Source organism: Anastrepha obliqua, chromosome 1, assembly GCF_027943255.1.
Source record: "Anastrepha obliqua isolate idAnaObli1 chromosome 1, idAnaObli1_1.0, whole genome shotgun sequence".
In the NCBI taxonomy this organism is placed as follows: Eukaryota; Metazoa; Arthropoda; class Insecta; order Diptera; family Tephritidae; genus Anastrepha; species Anastrepha obliqua.
In genome coordinates, this window is record NC_072892.1 from 62,589,202 (window position 1) to 62,610,210 (window position 21,009).

At 33.7% G+C, this 21,009-nt stretch overlaps 1 protein-coding gene across 3 annotated transcripts in view; it reads left to right on the forward strand.

The window, feature by feature from the left end:
• The window catches only part of LOC129239984 (G protein-activated inward rectifier potassium channel 3), a 104,861-nt gene that overhangs the window by 74,888 nt on the left and 8,964 nt on the right, over nt 1-21,009 (forward strand). For 2 of the 3 annotated variants that reach the window (XM_054875521.1, XM_054875519.1), the window contains one exon: nt 13,937-14,051. In XM_054875521.1, coding sequence (XP_054731496.1) covers nt 13,937-14,051 — 115 coding nt within the window. Of the gene's footprint in view, nt 1-10,076; nt 10,717-13,936; nt 14,052-21,009 lie in introns of those variants that run through there. The other variant, XM_054875520.1, reaches the window with a different exon arrangement.

A 21,009-nucleotide genomic window follows, 5' to 3' on the forward strand; every position in this document is an offset into this window, starting at 1 on the left:
GCGATTATCTCTTGTCTGATGTGCAGGGTGGTTCAAAATTAATCACCCTATTTGAAGATTTATAATTTTTGCAAATGGCGTCGTACGTCAATCGTATTTGACACTTGTGAAGTTGAGAAGTGTACAATACAGTATACAAACAGACAAGTAATGGAATGCACCCAAACACATTTTTTTTATTTAGTAAAAAAATTATGCAAAAACAAAATTGGATTTTTTATTTGGTGCCACCTTGTATATACAAACATACATAAGGTTAAAATAAAGATTTTAATCTTTCTAAATTTTTTTTTTATTTAGTAAAAAAGTTATTGAAACACGCAATTGATGCCTAATTTTGCGCCACCGCGCAAATGGCTTACAAATATCAGCGAAGCTACTTTTATTTAATGTTCGTCTGTCTATTTTTACGTAGAAATCAAATTAGCAAATTTTGTCATAGAATTGAAAGCACCCACAACGATGAATAATATTTTGCCCATTTCCAGTGAAAAAATGATAAAAATGATAATTTCACATGAATAAAGCGCAAGATAATTCCAAATGAACACCTCATAAGGTACCCAAATTTTATCCTCTACTTAATTCTGTGTACTGATAAGACTGTTGTTGTTGGTTTACGTTTCACTGATTCCATTTCGGTTCTACTAACTGGTAAAGTGATTGAAGCGGTAAGAGAGATACTATAATTATATACATACATATGTACAATATATTCATTTGAAATAATAGTCAATAATAAAAATATGCTTAACATTTCATACAATATATGTTGTGGTTGATGTGAGAAGCTTTTTCATTGCAAAAATACATTCGGAGTTTTCCCTTGCCTGTTGAGTGGCGACCGCTATTTCTTTCTTTTCTATCCCTTTTCCATCTTTTGATGCTTCACGTACCCACACTTGAATAAACCAGACGCAGCCAAATGGTAGTCGCGCACATGCAAATGCACTCGGTGTCTAAGAGCCACTGTTCGTGTTAAAGGTGCCCATAACGGACATTTTAATTGGTTGAGGAAAATATTTGTTTTCGTTTTTCTAAAATCAGAGAATGTCTATTGAGTACTTTTTATTTCAATACACGGACTTTCACTTATATATGTATGTACACATAATCTATCTGTGCTAGCTTTTTTACCTGCTCAGAAGCAATCGTTGGTTATTAAAAACATAATAATAAATTAAAAATCAACTATTGCTGCTTTATGCTGAGCCCCCTGAAAATAGTTAATAATATTTGGCTTTACTGTGAATTCCCTCGGAACAAAACATGCTCCTAAATTAAAATATACAACAAAAACAAAGTGAATAAAAATTGGAATTTATGGAAATGATTATAGTTTTAAGTCTTCTAGTTTTTGTTTTCGTGAATCACTTTCGACCAGCGCTAACTGATTCCGTTTGAGCAAATCCTCTCTTTTATGGTCACATGCCTATGTAAATGTGAGCATTTTGTTGGTACCCCGATCACCAACTCTAGCCAACAACACGTGTAAATACCAAATACAGGCCATTGAAAAGACACCAACAACTATAAAAAATGGAAACAATAACAAAAACTACCGAAGTGTCTAAGTATTGGGTGAAACTGAATTTTATACACATGGCGCACGTTTTTAATTAAATTTCATAGCCCTAGTCATAGTCGTGGAAAATTGTTTGACAATATATTTTTTCGTGGAATAATTGTGTGGCAAGCTTCATTTAGACAGATGTTTAATATATTTTTAAATTTATGTTTACATTTATTTTTAGTTTTATTTACATTTTTGTAATTGTTTTTTAATTTTGTTTAATAAATTTTTTGTGGTACACTTCAATCCGTTATATCCCTCTGTTATGAGTATTTTTTGCACTTTCCCCCAAAAGAAACAAAAAAGACGCAACTGTTGGGCGTTAGACGGTTAAATGCTCCAGAAGAATATGGCACATTATTTTTTACATAGAACTGCTGTTCACATCATATTATTTGAAGTGTAAGAATCACAAAATTTATTATGCCCATTTACCAAAAGAACGAGTAAAAGTGTGAAAATTGAGACCCAACCTAAAATAACAATAAAATTCATACGTAAACCTTCAAACCGCCGATACGCGCATATATGTATGTATATTTTTTGGCCACTACATCAGAATCCGTTCTCCAGTCATGTACATATATAGAATGTGCAAAGCGTGGGAAATGGGGGCCAACTTAAACAAAAATTCAAACTTAAACTTTCAAATCGCCGATGTTCGCTTCTTTGCCCTCTACTAGAATTCATTGTCATAATCCAATTATGCTTTTTTGTGCTCTACAGGTCAAAATGGAAAATGGTACTCCCGAAAATTCGGACTTGTTTTAGTAAATTTGCCTAGGATATCTGTCAGAAGGGGCGCTATCTGATTATAAAAACTGTCAAAACAAAGTAAAGCTGAGCAAGATATCGTAGAGCCAACTAAATTTTTGTTCCAGATATCTCCAACAACGACTGATTGGGCATACTGACAGTACTAAATAAGTGTAATGGACTCATCTCATTACTCTGAGCAGTTTTGTATAAAAATTATATACACATATCCATTCTTCATTCCGTTGGGCTATCAAAATAAGTGTTGTTATAAACCCCAGTGCATTAGTGCGCGTGGGTGTACAAATGAGATTATAAAAAGTACAAAAAATCCGGTCTCACTTTTTGGCAAACACTTCAGTGAGTCACGTTTTACCAATGCGGCGTATGCCATTTAACAATACCTAATAATTTTGATATGACAGATGTATAACAATAAAAAAAAAGTAAAAAAAAAATTAAAAGTAAGAAAAAAAAAATAAAAAACGTAAAAAAGTAAAACAAAAGAAATCAAACTGAACAAATTTTGCCACCAAACAATGAAAAAAAAACCCGTACTAAATGACCAGCGTCGCAGTAGCGTAAAAACTTCTTTGTCATTGTCACGATCGTGTCGGCCAAATTTAAAGTGATTTGAATTGTAAATTATTTCTCTTAGCAAAGACACTCCTTAAGTAAACAAACTTAAATAAATAAATGTACATATTTGCCTACTCGCTGCTATAAGCCGGTGGCTTTGTATAAATAAAATATGGTTTTTTGAAAGCAGGAGTGTGATTTCATAGCTCTTTCAGTTTCACAGAAAATTTGCATTACTTTTCATATTTTATTACCTTAAAGTTAAGTGACAAATTTCTGTCTTGTCTTGTTAGCTGTCTAATAGTGCCTACTGAGTACGTGAAAATTCTTGTTGCTCCCAGCACAGGCGCATAATTGTTTCCTATTTTAGTTATGAGCTCATATTTCTAGTAAAGCAACGCATGAATTCCTAAGCGTTAACGTCTTTCAGATCTTATGCGAGTATTTAGTAAAAAAAATATATCACTAGGCTTTAGGGCCGCAGTGAGTTACAGATTAACCAACTTTTTTATCTTCACAAATAGAGAAAAAAATGTTTGCATGTTTAGATAATTGAGAAAGTTTTTTTTTCAAAGTTTAGTTTTAATATTAAGATTATAATTTGAACCGAAAGTAGTTTTACCGGAATGTGACACAAATAAGTTAATCTGCCACAAATTTACCCAATTTTCGTACATAATAAATTCGAGTACATTATCAGATGTTAAATAGCTAAGACTTTCATATATTCAAATTCAAGTTGAAGCTAATCCTTGCGTAAGCAAGTCTGATGCGAAATGCTGCTGCATACTGTGCAAGCTCAAAATTTGCTGAGAGGTTTTGATAGGTGATCTTACCTAATTGGGACTATCTAAATTCAATGGCATCCGCCGTTTTGTCAAATTGGCTCCGTTTTTCGAGATATAGACATTTTAAAATTTCCTTTGCGCCGCTGAGCGTTCAAAGCGTTTAGAAACAATTTTATATCAACAAATCCGAATTGAAAAACTTTTTGAATTTTAATACAAGGTGGCGCAAATTTATTCACCCTATCGATATATGCATAATTTTTGCAAATGGCGTTAAACGTCAGTCACTTGTGAACTAGGCAGCTGCAGTATACAAACAGATAAGCAATGGAGTGCATCAGCGACAAAATACAGATGCCCATTAATCACTCAAAATTATTTTTTTACTTGTAAGTAGTAAAAAAAATTTTCAAAAAAAAAAAACATTAGATAAAATCTTCTTGTAAATACATATGTATATAAAAACTATGCAAATACACATTTGCAATATATTTTATTTTGTTTTTAATTTTTGTTTTCGTAAATATTTTTTTTTTATAAACCAATTTTTTTATAATTCTTTTTTATAAATATGTTTTCTATAATTTTTTTTTTTAATTTTTTTTAAATTCAACATATTTGCAAATAACTGCCCTTAAAGCTGTTCTGCTAAAAATTTGCACAATACTGTATTTTAATATAATAATAGGACTATGAATAAGTTCGTGCGGTTTTTTTTCGAAATTTGAATTTCGGATCATTCCCATGGCTTTTAAACGTTTGGAAATGGTTGATTGATCAACTCCCAAAGTTTTTGCAACCTCTTCTTGCGTTTGAGCCGGATCTTGATCGAGCAATTCCTCCAATTCGGTATCCATGAACTTTGGCGGCGCACCCTCGCGTTCTTCGTCTTCCAAGCCAAAATCACCACTTTTAAAGCGTGCAAACCACTTCTGGCACGTTCGCTCAGCTAGAGCATGCTCACCATAAACTTCCACCAAGATACGATGACTTTCGGCTGCTTTTTTCTTCATATTAAAAAATTCCCCGCAAAAACACATTATTTGGCACGAAATTCGACATTTTCAAGTGTGGTAAAAATATTGTTGTTTACGCTTCAAATAAAAAACTTATACTGACGTTTGTGCCTTACGACAGTAGCTCTCCAATGAATGTTTGGAAATGTGGATCGATGGAATAATAATCAAGTTACGCCATCTGTTGTAAAACCGCACGAACTTATCCATAGACCTATTAGCTGCTTTCGATTTATCAACTACACACTGCAAAGGCAGCACTGCATTATTTTCATTTTGACAAACTGTAATGTAATAGCATCGTTTAACAAAGCATTCCGCCTGAAAGTATGCAAAATAGTTGGATGCTGTCATAACAGGTGGCGCAAAATTAATCAATTATGGAAAGGTTTATAATATTTGCAAATATCGTCCTACGGCAATCATATTTGACACTTGTGAGCTAGACAGCTGCAGCATACAAACAGACAAGCAATGGAGCACGTAAGGGTCAAAATAAAGATTTCCGTCATTCAAAATAATTTTTTTTTTTTGTAAAAAGTTGAATGGTTAATTTTGCGCCACCCGATTAATTTTGCTCCACCCTTATATCTGATATCTATCATCCTTGAAAGTGTCCTGCGTCTCACCACATGTCGTTAAATTTTTATGTCATTAGATACATACATTGCCTCTCATAGCAACGCGTCTGAAAGTATGCAAAATAAAAAAAAAAATAAAATTTAAGTATATATCTACGTATACTTGGAAGCACTGGCTTGAGGCTTGAGCATGCCGCTTGTGAACTAAGTGGCTACAAAGCAAGTCGCTTTATTATAGCCAACTTGTTGTTGCTTTCAATTTTTTGGTTGGCGAGAAGTGTAATTCTCTAACGAGCAGAGAAGTGATGAGTCGAAAGTGCAAATATTTTTGAAAATCATCAAGATCGGATCAGCTAAGATCTACATAAATTAAGTCTCAGCAACAATTTCTCAATTCCAAATTTTCAAATAGTTTTCTCGAAAACTGGAGCCAATATGACAAAACGGAGGACCCCATGAAATTTAGAAAGCGCAGTATAGTGAAGTCAGCTACTAAGATTTATGCCAAAAAAAAAAAAATTACATTGCTAATCTGAGCAATGTGTAATCGCACTTGAGCTCTCTAAATACAATTACGAAAACTAATCCACAAATAATCAAGGCATGCAAGGGCAATCAGTTTGTCTTTCACGCCGATAACATTTACAAAATCTACAAACCATAACAAATTGGCTATCAGCAATACTACAGTTTATTTGCAGTTCAATTTGGAGCAGATATCTTGCTTCACTTGCTTTAAGATTGGCGACATATCTTCTACCCATTATTAAGTGACTAATTCATCCACTTACTGAAACTTACTCCGAAAGGTCCAACCATTTCTTATTTGCAATTATTGAAATAAGAATTGTGTTGGGCTGGCAAGCCCTCCGTTGTCTCATCATACAAAAAATTAATAAACGATGAAAATAATTTGGTTGCTATGGTAGCAGTTAAATTCCTTATACCATCGAGAAAAGTTGTGATGAGAAAATAAAAAAATATGTCAGTTAGAACATTAAATGGAAAATAATATGATAGCCCCAAACTGTACAATAAGCCACAAGCCGTATTTCCGTTTGTTATAAATAGGAAGAAAAATAATGGAAAATTTTCTTTGAAGCCCATACAAGTCTAATATTCTAAAGCTGCCATCAGACAGTGCAAGGAAAATATTTTTTCAACAAATTTTTTTGAAAATATGTGAAAGTAACAGAAAAGTAGTACATACAATTATTTTAAATTTTTGGCATGCAATTTTGGAAAGAAAATTTGCATAGTCGGCCTGCAATTGCATCAAAATTTAGGTAGATGTGGAAGGTTACTTTCAATTCGTAGCTAATTTCATGTACTGTAAGGGACTAGAGGATATTTCTGGTAAATTTATAAAGGGTATTAAGGAAAGTTGGTAAATTATGAAAAATATTTTGTAGGAAATTTAATATTTTTCTAGAAACAGGTATTGGATTACTGTGATTTTAAATATTTTTTATAAAACTGGCAGAGATTTAAACCGTGATGGAATGTGCTAATTCATTGTTTTATTGAGATAAAACTCATGGCATTTGTCATTGAATTGTATATTTAATATTGCTATTATTTTTGTACTACGCCAGCTGTATTTCAGAAAAATAAAATAAATTAAAATTAGTAGTGCAAAATCCTAACTCCACACTGAAGGCAATAATGCTTTCTGTTTCTGAAATGTGCTTGCATTTTCTTACAGAATAAATCCGATTTATTATATAAAAAATTTGTCGACAAAGTTCAAAAGTTGTCAACGCTTTCGACTTCAAAAGCTCTACGGTTTGTATTTTTCAAAATTACTATCCAAAATGGGTCTCACCCAAACTACTTATTTTTTATTTTTTGTATTTTAACGCTAACAATTTTCATCAAAGTCATTTCTGTTTTATCAACAAATTATGAGTATTTTGTTTCTAAAAATTCTGCAATAAAGTATTCGCTGTAGCCAAGAAGTTTTTTCCGTAAATTCATTTACTATTCACTTTGTAGAAGTAATATAAAATAAAAAATTAAAATAATAAATAAATAATTTCCGAAATTATTCAGCTACAGTCACTTTCTGAAAGTATTTCCCCACTACGTATGGCGGCTACTAATGTGTGCGATAAAGACACAAAGGCACAACAAAAAAAACCCGTTTAAGAATCAAACCTACACAGCTGGAGGCTACTGATAATAGTGAGCACATTACGTGAGTTGAGAGCGATTTATATAGGACTTAAGCAACAAAAAAGTGCAAGCAAGTGAAGATTACAAAAAAAACAAAAAAATTAAGAGGCAATCTAAGCTAAACCAACAATGCACCCAAAACCCCGAGCAGAGGCAGCAACTGAAAAATAACAAAACAGAGAGTAAAAGTCAGCCTAACTAATCAGCTAATGAGAATGCACTAATGCGCTCGTATTTACGCATTCAATACAATAAAACAATGCAGCAATTACAACAACAACATCCGTATTCGCACACCACAAAACAAGTGTAACAACAACAATTATTTTATTGTTATATTTCATATTGTAATCAATGGCGGCGTTGACAGAAGAGCTCGACATGCCAACACTCAGGCCATCGAGTTCGAGCTCGAGCGCGTCTCTCGCTAAGCCGCACTATTGCTATGATTTGATAGACGAAAAACTATCCGTCCGTCCAATTGTGTTTGAATTGCTTTTGCATTCTGCATTTGTACGTGCATTGAAAATTATGAAAATGCGTTTTGAAGCATTTAGTTTTGAAATTGAGAGCTAACGATGTTGTTCAAAACCGACGGCAGCGGTGAGATGGTGCGGTAGAATGTTCTATTCAAGGCGGGCATAAGTGCGCGGAAGTTTGAAAGAGGCGCGTGTGCAGGGACTTGCAGTTTAGAAACACAAATGAATGGCTTGAAATATATAAATAAATACATATAAATAAAAACAAATATATGCCTATCCATATATACATATTTAGGGTGGAAAACATGATAACAAAAAATATAAAATTAAAAAAAATTGTGAAGCAGTCAAATGTGAATAAAAATGGTTTAAAGTTCATAAAGGCATAATAATTTTTTATTGTAATAGTGTTAGTGAAAACTAAAGTTTAAAAAAAAAATTAACGAAGTTTGTTTGAAAATAGAGGGCGGTGAAATTAAAAAAAAAACTAATTTCAAAATATAAAACAAGTTACTAAATCCGATTCTTAACATTTTGTTTTTTAGTTTTTCATTTATATCTCACTTTTAGTTAGTTTTTAATTTCTGTATATTAAACAAATTTTATTGGTTTCTTCATCAGCCAACGGTTTTAATTTTTGGTTTATGTCGATATATCGAAATTTCTAGTTCATTGTGCATAGTTGTCATATTTTTTCTTTTATAAATTAAAAAAAAAAAAAAAACATTATAAAAATACGCATTGCTTATTTACTTCAATGGTGTCATAATGAAAAAAAAAGATAAGCATGCAAAAATGCCGAAAAGCTCTTACTGTTGCTGAAGCAGCATAAACATCCCCCACATTACGGGGAATGCTGCTGCAGCGGCACTCCCTGGCCGGATATGAATTCGGGTCGTCATGGTAATGTAGAACCAACTACCGTGGGAAATCTTCGTTTCTTTCACTTAGGAGGGCATAGTGAATTTAAAACTTTGAAGACGTTTTTCTCAATAATTTGGTATTTCTGATTATGACATTCTTTCAGTAAATAAGCGAAGTGTATTTTTTATAATTTTTTTATAAAAAGATTTTATTCGGTGTTTATACACAGTGGCCCGTTGCTGCCTTGCGGAACCACAGGTTATTATATGTATATATGTATACACAGTGGACTATGAATTTTAAGAATCTAACAAAAACCCAAAACTAAAACCATTGGAACTCCTTCATCAACAAAAGTTTTTTGAAACCAAAGATAAAATAATAATGACTAAAAGTTAGATTTCGACTCAAGAAATTAAGTAGGAAGTGTAGAAAATTCAATAGATCCAAAACTTTTTTTTTATTGAAATAAATCTAAATGTATCTAAACTGAGCATAGAATAATAATAATAAATAAAGTGCAGAAAATTCTATGAAAATAAAAAAATATGGCAAAATATTTTGTTAGAAAATACACCGAGATTGATAAAAAATTAAAGAAGATATATCAAAGATCAAAAATATCATGCAGGATTGCAGACAATTCGGAGAAAATATAATACTAAACTTTTTTTGTTAAATACACATTTTTCTTTTAAATTCTGCTATGTAATTTGATTTAATTATTAAATAATTTTATTTCGAAATTAAAAAATTTAACTTCTAAATAAAAAAATGTTGTATTAAAAAAATTTTATTTATACAAACAAAATTTTTAATATAAAAAAAACTTTTTTTAATGTAAAAAAATTTTCGAAATAAACCAAATTTTTATTTAGATTAAATAAATTAGAAAATGAAAATAAAAAAGAATTTAATTACAATAAAATAATTTTTCTAATTGAATTAAATTTTTAAATTTAAATTAAATAACTTAATTTGACTTTTGCAATTTCTTAATTTTATTTTTAAATAAAAAAAAATTATATCAAAAATAAGAAATGCAAATAAATTCGAAAATCTTTAACAAAATATACAAATGCATCTAAAGGAATTTTTTTTTCTTACTTCTTCCTGATTTTTTCCACTGTATATTTTCTGTTGCATAATACTTGACATTGACATTCATCGGGCGCATGGCATTTACGCGCATTCCGTTTTGAAAGCTTATTCTAAACAAAAAGTGAATATATTTTTCTCTTTCAAAAGCAGCGCCACATTTGAGATAGAAAAGGGCGGGCATGAATTGCAAAGTAGTTTTAAGGTATATGAAAAAAGAAATCTGATAAAAGGGAAACAAAAAAGACTGAAACTAAAATCGAATATTTATAAAAAATTAACAACGAATTGAAAACTGAACAGTTAGTCAAGCAATAATAAAGGTGTGAGGCTAGAAAAACACAGTTATAAGAATGCCAACAAAGAATCAGCGAAGGGAAAACAGTGAAAAGGTGCAATGCAGATTTCGACACAAGAAGCTGAGCTTTGCTAGTGAAAGACTTGCCATTGGTGTTCATCTGGCTTTTTTGTGTTTAATTGTGTGCTCTTTTATTTGTAAGAAAACAAAAATATTGTAAGACTACCAACAAAAAGAGGTCCAACTGGTGAACTTTAAAAAAAAGTTTTACTATAAAAAATGTTTTATCATCTGCGCTTGGCAGAAATCACGCGCTGTCAATGAACCAACGCCTGATTTGCGCTTCTATAGTTTTATTATTTTTGAAAACACTTTCATGCCGAATGGTTATGAAATACTGGTGCTGATTTTGAAAGTTATTGTTTTTTTATTTATGCATAAATGTTGCTTTTATTGGTGCTTGTTTTTGTGATTTTCACTTGGTTTCCTCTACAAAGCTTGCTGTGGTAAAATATTTTATTAATTTTTATTTTTATTTAATTTTTTAACTTTTATTTTAATTTTTTAATTTTGTTTTCTTTTTATTAACTCCAAAGAGTAGTAAAAAATTAAGTAAAATTTATTGTATACTTAAATATATTAGCATTTATCTTTAGGTCTTAAAAAAAATTCAGGCAATTATCCTATATTTCTTATATTATAAATTAATAACTAATAAATTATTAGGTGAAGTTCACAGTACTTAACCTGTTTTCGCTTTATTTCGATGTTGAAATTAAGATGCTTATAATTATTTTTTTGTAAATAATATATGTAGTTCCAAATAGTTTTGTAACTAATCTTCGAAAAGAAAAAAATCTCCAATTCCATTCTTTCTTCTTCTTTCACATTGTATAATGCGGAGTGCATGAAATGCTCACAATGCGGTCGATCTTGAGCTTTTGCTTCGTAGTTACGTATTCCCAAATCCCTGAGATCGTTTTCCACTGCGTCTATGCATTGGTTCCTTGGTCTGCCTTTGGCATTTACGCCCATTACCTTTCCTGTCATGGCTTTCTTCACCACACAGTCAGCAGGCATACGGGTAATTTGACCTAGCCGTCTTATGCGCTGCGCTTTAACAAAACGCACAGCTGCCTCGTTCTGAGTGAAATTATTTAGTTCGGAGTTGTACCGGATTCTTTAGGTACCATCATCCATTCTTAGTGGGCCTAAGACTTGTCTTTCCATGCTAGTAATCAGCGCGCAGTCAGTAACTTTAAGAGTCCATACCTCACATCCATACGTTAAGATTGATCGGTTCTTGTATATGCATAGTTAGTTTTTTTGCTTACAAGTGATCTAAAACAATCCTTTCAATAAAACTCTGCTTAGATTATTTGAGGCGTGCATCATTCGACCAGAAAGCTTTAAAAGGTTTCTGATCTGCGACTCTAGCAGTAATCTTTATGCGACGCGCCAAACCTGACTGTCAATGATCACAGGCCAGTGAGCTCTTATTATGGTCGCGAAGAATCGCTTATCTTCGCTTTTGAAAATCTCAGTAGGTGCCGAATTCTTCATTTGACGATTTCTGGTCAAAGTGAGCGCTGTATATTAAACTTTTCCCACCTGCTTTCAATCGTTGATGCAGCATTTTTTCAACTTGTGAGTAGACGAATTCGGTGTGAGTTAAATGTTTATAATCAACTCCCCCAAGTCTTGTCGCAGACTATTTTCTCAAAGACTCGTTTGCTTGCTACCTTTGCTCCCGGTACGCCACCATGCCCAGGCAACCTGTTAGAGATTAGCGAGAGTTAGAGATTGTGGAGAGCTTTGCTATTTTGAAACACATTTTGCGTTGGTCGTTGAGCTTTTGATTTAAAGCTGAAACTCCATATCAGTCGTTCCAGGCATTATTGCCTTTCTGCGCTTTATTTAGCTGAAAATTCTTACAGCAACGTGGGGGACATGCAATAGATTTGAAGTGATATAACTCTTCAAAAGTTCCATTAGATTTAATTGACTATAAGGCTACAAACTATACGAGTGCTACAACAACAACCATATAACTTTAAGATTCAAACTTGGTACGAAATTAAAAAAATCAACAAATTTATATTAAAATTTTAAATCTTTTAGTCAAGATTTCTTGACTATTTCCATATGACTTATTTCCATATAACTTAAAGTTTCAAACTTTGTAAAAAATTTCAAAAGAATCTAAAATTTTTCGTCAAAATTTTAAATTTTTTTATCAGAATTTTTAGGAAAATTTCGCGTGCGCACTTTTATAGCCATTTAAAAATTTTTAGATTAAAATGCAAGCTTGAAGTTACTCAAAATTTGCGTTGATTTTTTATATTTTTTTTCACACTGCTCTACAGTTTCTTCCATGTAACGAAAGCTCGAAATTTCTTTTGTATGGAGAAAATGCCAAGACCGTCACTAAAAAAAAAAATTGTCAAAAATCAGCGCAATTTTTAAGTCACTTGAAACTTGCACTTTATTGTTTATTGATTCAAAAGTTTGAAATATTGATGTAAATTTTAGAACTAAAAAAAATTTTTTTTTTAACTTTTACAAAGTTTGAAACTTTAAATTATATGGTTTTTGCTGTAGTATAAACTATATTTTTTATAAAAAAGCAAGTTATTAAAAAAGAAAATAGTAAACAGTTTTTTTGTTGAGTTGAGAATTTCCGTTTCAACTTTGAGAAAATTTTTAATTTTTTTTTGCCATATAACGCAAAGTTTCAAACTTTGTAAATATAATTTTTTTTATTTTCAAGATTTCTTCGAACCCTTCAACTTTTGAACTGGAGTTTTAGGAATTTTTCCGGGTATGCAATTTTATAGCCCATAGAATTCTAATAATTTTTTTCGCTGCGTCATGACACCCTTTTCTTCCGCATAAAGTAGAATAAAATGTGGAATATTTCTGGGTATGCAGTTTTATAGCCCACTGAATTCAAGTATAACAAAATGCAAGTTTCAGGTTATTAGAAAATACCGTTGAGTTTTGACAATTTTTCGCTGAGATGTCACGCCTTTTCTTCCGCACAAAGTATCTACTATAGAAACTTGAATTTGTTTCAGAAGGAAGAAAAGGCCAGCCAATAGTAATGGTGTAGCCCTGATAACCTACATCTGTATGTATATGTAAATAAACACAAATGATCAGGCAAGGCATTGAACGAATTCTTCTTATTTCACTATAGAAACTTAATTGACTTTGCTCATCATTTAAATATTTATTTACTTTTTATATTTACTTTAATTATAAAATCACTTGTTTTTTCCCCTTGGTATTAATAACTTTTAATTATTATCTGAAACTTTATTGATTTTTATTTAAAAATATTTATTTTACGTATTAAAGGCGCCAATTTTGCAAATACTAGAATTAAAATGAGATTATTCAACTAAGCGCATAAGTAATTTCAAATTGTCATTCCCTCGTATTAGGAGGTACTTAGTTTTAGTTGAGCCATTTTTCTAGAGCTGAGCATTTTCTTTGTTGCGTATCTTTGCTCCTTTTCATGCTGCTCTATAAGCAAACAAAATCCAGAAACATATTTTCTATATATTTTAATCCAATTGACATGCAAGGCTTTGCAGAAACTCATTTACATATGTATGTATATAAGTACACTTAAGCGTATACTTACGTTACTTAGGTATTAATTTTAAAATTGCTTATCTTACTCACAAACTTTGTTGTTTTTCCGCTTTGTTGTCATTGCAGGTATAGACAGACACGTTTTAGTTCGCGACGTGTACGAAAACGTGTTATCTTCAAGCATGGCGAGTGTAATGTGGTTCAAGGCAATGTGGCGAAACGGCGACGCAGGTATCTGCAGGTGAGTGGCGCACAAAAAAAAAAAAATCAAGAAAAAACATTAATGTGGAAATGAATGGAATAGACGTACGTACAAACGAATCCGTAGGGAATTTGAAAAAATATGAGTGGCACCAAAAATGTTTATACCTTTCATTACTTTGTTGCAGGTGGTATACATTCACTTTCTCATGAAATTTGCAACGCCTTCAAAATAATATACTTTTGCCAACGAATAATTCAAATATCAAAACATTTTTCAAAGGCTCTTTTAAGCATCGAATTCCTTACTCTTCGCAAGTCGTCGGAAAACGTGTGTGTCGATGTGGTAATTTTAGTTTTGAGTAGAGGAAAAAACCCTCGGTGCCATATAAGTTGATTACGTTTGTTGCTCGCTAATATTTGTTGAGTTGTACAGAAATTCGTTCACAATGGTAGCCTTTTAAAATGTGCAAAATCCATGCATCTTGTCATAAGTCGTACCTTTGAAAACGCCGTATATCACCCAGGCATTGCTTATTTACCGTCTGGTAATTTGGCGAAAACTCTGAGTGCATTTTTTCTTTTCTTTTTAAATGGTTGTTTCTCGGTATTATTGTGAGAGAATTTATTTGTCAGATCCATTAAAATAATAAAAGGTTGTAATTATGATGACAAAGTGACGGCTGTGACGCCCGACAGTCTGTGTATCTGCTTGAATAAGAACTAATAACCTAGACAGACGGCGCCGTTAACCTGCCTTCAGTGGCGCCTTACCTTAAAACCGCAACCATAGCAATCAGCTGTTCTGATCAAACATATGGGAGTCACTGTAAACGATTATAAAGGGTGGTTTTTTAGAGCTATAGAAAAGTTTTTAAAAAAACACACGTAAAATTCAGAAAAATGCATGACATTTTATATAAAATTGATAGTACAGTCCATATAATTTAATGTTTGAAGATTATTTCATGCAAATGTTAACCGCGACTGCGCTTAGTCCAATTTTGGCATACTCTTTCCAATGTTTCGGCCGGTATCTCACATATAAATAAATGCTTTAATGTTGTCTTCCAATGCATTAATTGAAGCAGACTTGTCTGAATAGACATGAGCTTTAACATAGCCCCACAAAATCTAATCTAAAGGTGTTATATCGCACGATGTGGGTGGCCAATTGACAGGTGCCGAACGTGAAATAAAATGTTCACCGAACTCGCTTCTCAACAAGTCCATTGTTACGCGTGTTGTGTGGCATGTGGCACCGCCTTGCTAAAACCAAATGTCATGCAAGTCAAGCTCTTGCATTTTGGGCAAAAAAAAAGTTGGATATCATTTCACGGTAGCGCTCACCATTCACACTTACGTTACGATTCGCAGCACACTTACGTTACCTCCAGCCCATAAACCGCACCAAACTGTTACCTTTTATGGATACATTGGTAGCTCTTGCAATTCTTCTGGTGATCTTCACTCCAAAATCGACAATTCTGCTTATTTCCGTACCCATTGATCCAAAAGTGAGCTACGTCGCTGAACACAATTCTTCGATGAAAAAGTGGATCTTAAACTTTCTTAACAGAACACGCATTTTTATAATAAAATTCAATGATTTGCAAGCGTTGTTCGTTTGCAAGACGATTCATGGTTAAATTATAGACCAAACTGAAGATGTTTGACAGTGAAACAAAACACGAAACGTGCGTCAGCTGTTTAAACCAACTGTTTAAAAAGATAATAGCTAAAAATCACCCTTTAGTTGTCACACCATAGCGCCATAACCATAACCGTAGGCGTATGTATCTATTAAATTTAGATTTTTTCCCCGTAACCGTAAGCAGATGTGAAATTCTTTACATTTATTTTGATATTTGCGATAAAAATTTGAATATTAGAAAGGAACGACGAAAAATTAATTGAACGATGTAAAAATGCAAATGTTATCATTAACTTTACTTCAATATCAGTTGTTTATGGTTACGGTGTGACTAATCGACAAATTCTGTAATGTTGTGGCTCTAGTTATCGTTACGGTCATGGCGCGATGGCTACTGCACTACTTGCAGCTTAAAGCGCGTTTCATAATTATATACACAGAGAGTTATTAAAAAGTTTTAACAATTTATTTTGCTTTTCTTATTTTTAATAATTTTTTGTGAAAACATACATAGTTGATTCTAATATGAAAACCACCTGAATCCAAGCTTCAAAGTTTGTGCAAATTATTAGAAAAAAAATTCAAAGAAGTTTCGTACAATTTTTTGCACCCTTTAATCAGAATATTTAGAAAACTTTCTGGGATCTATATTTATAGCCCATTAAATTTTAGTATACCAAAGTACACGTTTAAGACAGCTCAAAAATCGCGTTGCTTTTTGACAATTTTTTATTTTTTTTATAACGTCATTGGGTATTTTCATCCATATAACGAATGCTTGACAAATATTTTATAAAAAACTCGAATTTACTTTTTGATTTAAATATTAATATTATTATTTTTTTATTAATATTGAACCATAGTCCAAGGCAACCAAGGCTTAATTCTGCCGCAAGACAAAACAGGCTTGTACTTATATGGGTTCCGGGACACTCCGGTGTTCAAGGAAACGAAATCGCCGACGAATTGGCCAACCATGGATCAGCGATTCCCCACAAGGGCCAGAGCCAATAATTGGAATCAGTTCCGCCGGAATCACGAATTGGATCAGCGACTATGTAGGCAATCTACATAAATAGTGATGGTCCGGTCTAGAACGCTGCAGAACTGCTAAGTGTTTTGTGACAAGTCCGAACAGACACCTGTCAAACTTTATACTAAAACTTAGAAGGAAAGACGTTCGATTGATGGTCGGTATCATTACAGGACACAACCCATGGGGTCAGCATATGACCACCATTGGAATCATTGAGGACCCAGTGTGCCTGTCATGCTTGAAGGAGACGGATAGTACTGAGCACTTTCTCTGTGAGTGTCCTGCCTTTGCTAGAGTACGGCTAATATTCGTTCTCTAAAACTGGAGGATGTTTACTAGGGCGGGTCGATTTAAAAATTGCTCATTGCTCTGTGAAAATGGTATTCTAGGGATCAAAATAAAAATCTTTGACGAAGGAACCATACCTCTAAAACGAATTCTGATGTCCCCCAATTTGGGTCGAACGAAAAATCCCACTTTGACCCATTTAGAGTGCTCCAATCGAATCCAAATGTATGACCGACCCCCACTAACTTTGGACGGCCGATCCACCCATGTCAGTGGCACACCCCCTGGAACTCTCTTGGGGGGTTCCCCATACAATCATTTCAAAATATCACCATTTTTGGCCTTTACATGAGAAAAGAAACTAAAAAGTTCGACCCAAATTGGGGGACATCAGAATTCGTTTTAGAGGTATGGTTCCTTCGGCAAAGTTTCTTATTTTGATCCCTAGAATATGATTTTCACAGAGCAATGGGCGATTTTTTTGCCTCCCCACAAATCGACCGGCCTAATATTTACAGATTTGCCAAAGAATCTTCAAAATTCTCACAGGACTAACTATCTCTATCTCTGTCTCTATTCTTTCCTATCTCTTTCTCTGATACTTTTCTCCTTCCCTTATTGACTATCTACCCTTTTTCCAGAGCTTTAAGTACAATGGGCTTTTTAGCCTGAGTGCTTTAGGATCCACCAAATCTCCTGGAGCTCCGTGACTCGACCTTTTCAAATTTCATTTCAACCATAGTCCACTGCGCTCTCTATTGTGGCCTATTGCTCTTGGCTCTTAATGGATTTAAAAATGGTTTCCTTTTCTCAAAGTGGCTAGATAAATTTTCTCCATCAAAGCACTTTTCCACCGCAGAAATCTTGCCATATCAATTGCCTGACATTCGAGGACATAGGGGAGTTTGAAAGATCTGCGTTTTAGAATATCTTTTTGTATGCCGGAATTACGTCTTTAAGCCCCAGTATTCGGCGCTTGTTCAGGCATGAAGGCCGGAAGGTTTTGATGATATCATTGCTAATATATTAGTTAGATTCTTTTTTTTCACACAAAATTTGTTGAGCTATTTTATTTGTGCACAATCGATCATTAAGGTACATGAAGAGTTTTCCAATAAGAGGTATTATTTTGATATTCAAAGAAAAATGCGATTTTTTTTTATAAATGATCGGATGTTTATTTCATTATAAAGAGGAAAGCATGCCGTTAATAGTGGAAAATAACATCAGGCAAATGACGCTTACAGGACAATATTCTTTTCATGAAATTTTCCATAACCGGATTGCCAAGTGGCTGCCCTCTGTCCTCGATAGTCTCACGAATTCCATCTTTGAGGTCTTGAATCGACCCTGGGCTATTGGCGTATACCTTCTATTTCGCGTGGCCCCAAAGAAAAAGTCACAAGGTGATAAATCACAAGATCTCGGTGGCCAATTGTGATCACCTCTTCGAGAGATAACACGGTCCGGAAACTTTTCCCGTAAAAGATCAATGGTTTCGTTCCTGGTGTGGCATGTAGCGCCGTCTTGTTGAAAATAAACGTTGTCCAGATCAATACCATCCAATTCCGCCCATAAAAATCGTTAGTGATCTCCCGATAGCGCAATCGAGTTCAAAATAACACCTGTTATTGGAAAACCCTTTATTTGATTTCATATTTAAACCGAAAATTGACAATCGAGCTTTTTATTATATTTGGTTTCCTTTAAAAATTTACATTTATATACAGATAATGACAAAGTATTGGGAGGTTGAATTAGTTTTAAAGGTTTTTTTTCGAAGATTTGGGGCTTTGTTGTGAAGAAACGGTACAAAATATTGTAGCTTTTAGGCTAAAATTCGAGTGTTTTCTGAATACGAGAATAGCTTCTGAAAATTCTAGTTTCAAAGATACCGTCTCACCTTTCTTCCAGCTGAAGACATGCACATCCATACTAATTTGTATTCATTGTTTACCTATCGAAGTGACTGTTGTGCTGCTATGACAGCTAAACCTCTCAACTGCTAATATTGGCTGCTGCCAGTTTGCTGCTATTAACAGCTACACGGACTGTTAGCGTTGCCAACAGCACTTTGTCATTCTTTTATTTTGCCAGCTGTTCTGTATTTATTCACTTCGTTTCTGCTCTATTCTGCTCTATTTCAGCTATCAGGCAACCTTTCGCTCGAAGGCCTAAATTCCACACGCCTTCTCCATGCACCCCTTTTGCCTGCCTCTATTCCATGTGCATGTCCTTAAAAGTCCTTTCAACTTTGCCAGCGTAAAACGACTCGCAGCTGCTGCTCGACTGGCGAATTGCATAAGCTAAAAGATGTTCACCGCTTTTCTCGATTTTGCTGCGGCAGCAACCGCATCTCTTTGCTGCATTGCGAAGATTGCCTTCGATTTCATTTGCAGTTGCAGCCAACGTGTCGTCGCCGTGCCACTGTGTCTGCTTATTGTTATTGGCGTTGCTAATCTTTTTATAGTTTTAACCTCATTTCGTTCGTCGTTTTCTGTGTGCTATAGTATAGAATTTTCATTTTCGTTTTTTTGAACTTTTTGCTAGTTTCTTTTTTCACTTGAGATCTTGAGCTTTTCACACGCACTCGCGAAATTTTACATAAGTAATTTCTGTTACGTGAGTGAAATTACAAATACTATTCTGTAAGGTTGTCTGTGCGTATGTTATTTGCCCCTCTGCGCATTGGTTTAATCTGGATTGCACGTGGACGACAAGGATACGCGCGCGCTCCACATTTGCAAATGCGTCACTTATTGCGCTGCTAAGTCGATATTGTTAAGCTACGCATATTTTGTGCTTCAGGGTGTATTAATTTAAGTGTAAACTATCGTAATAGGGAAAAGGCGCGTTTGATCTTTCGTTAGTTCTATTAATCCGTTGATGTATGATGCAAAGTGTGCGTGGAGGTGCTCACAACTTACATGGACACCCAAAGCGTACCAGTTGTTAACTGTAAATTTTTCTGTTGCTGCCACAAGGTCGCTTACCATGTGACGGAACAAGGAATTGCATACATTAACGGACTAAATAAAGTGTGGGCCATATAGCGTTTGTTTTTTGAACCACCTATTTTTTTGAGAATGGTAACACAAATGACATGTCAAATGAGTTCATAATTTACTTAAAAGGTTTGACATTTACGAAATGGAACGCTATACGCTTGAACAAAATTGGGAAATATTGAAAACCTATTTCCAAAGTGGTGAGTCTTCTTCTTCTTTTCTGATTTTCACATTGGTGGCTACGTCAATAAGCAAAATTGTCGGATTTGGGGCTCAGAAAATCCACACGTTACTGTAGAGAAGCAAATGCATCCACAACGAGTCACTGTTTGGTGCGGTTTTTGGTCTGGCGGGAAGTAAATCGAGCATAGCATTTAGGGCATCGCCGGAGGTTGTATCCATGGCACCCGTAATGCAAAAGCATAAACTTCTTTGCAGCCTATATAGTAATTATATTATATATTGGATGACTTTCTTGGCAGTGTACTACCAAGTCTTATTCCAAAGAATCCAATAAGCGATATTATGATGGCAGATTTTACGATTGTTGCGGAAACTTCCGAATTTTTAGCTGATGATTTGATGCTTCATATATTAAGCTGCAATTAGTAGTGCCACCATAGCCGTAACCATAACCAAGGCCACATCATTTCAGCATTTGTCGATTAGTTGTGCTGTATCCAAAAACAGCCGATATTGAAGTAAAGTTAATGACAACATTTGCATTCTTACGCCATTCAATTAATTTTTCGTCGTTCATTTCTAAAGGGTGGGCCATGTAAAATTTGCTTTTTGAATCGGCTATAAAAAAAAACACTAATCAATATTTTTTCAAATTTTTTTTTTATTTTGAAGGTTGAACATTGTCATTTATGAATGAAAAATAATATCGTTCAAATGACTGCCACGACTGGCTTTACAGTAGGCCATTCGATCAACCCAATTTTTAAGCACATTTTCGATTGTTTGGGCTCCAATTTCATGAATGGCGACTTCGATCTCATGTTTTAAA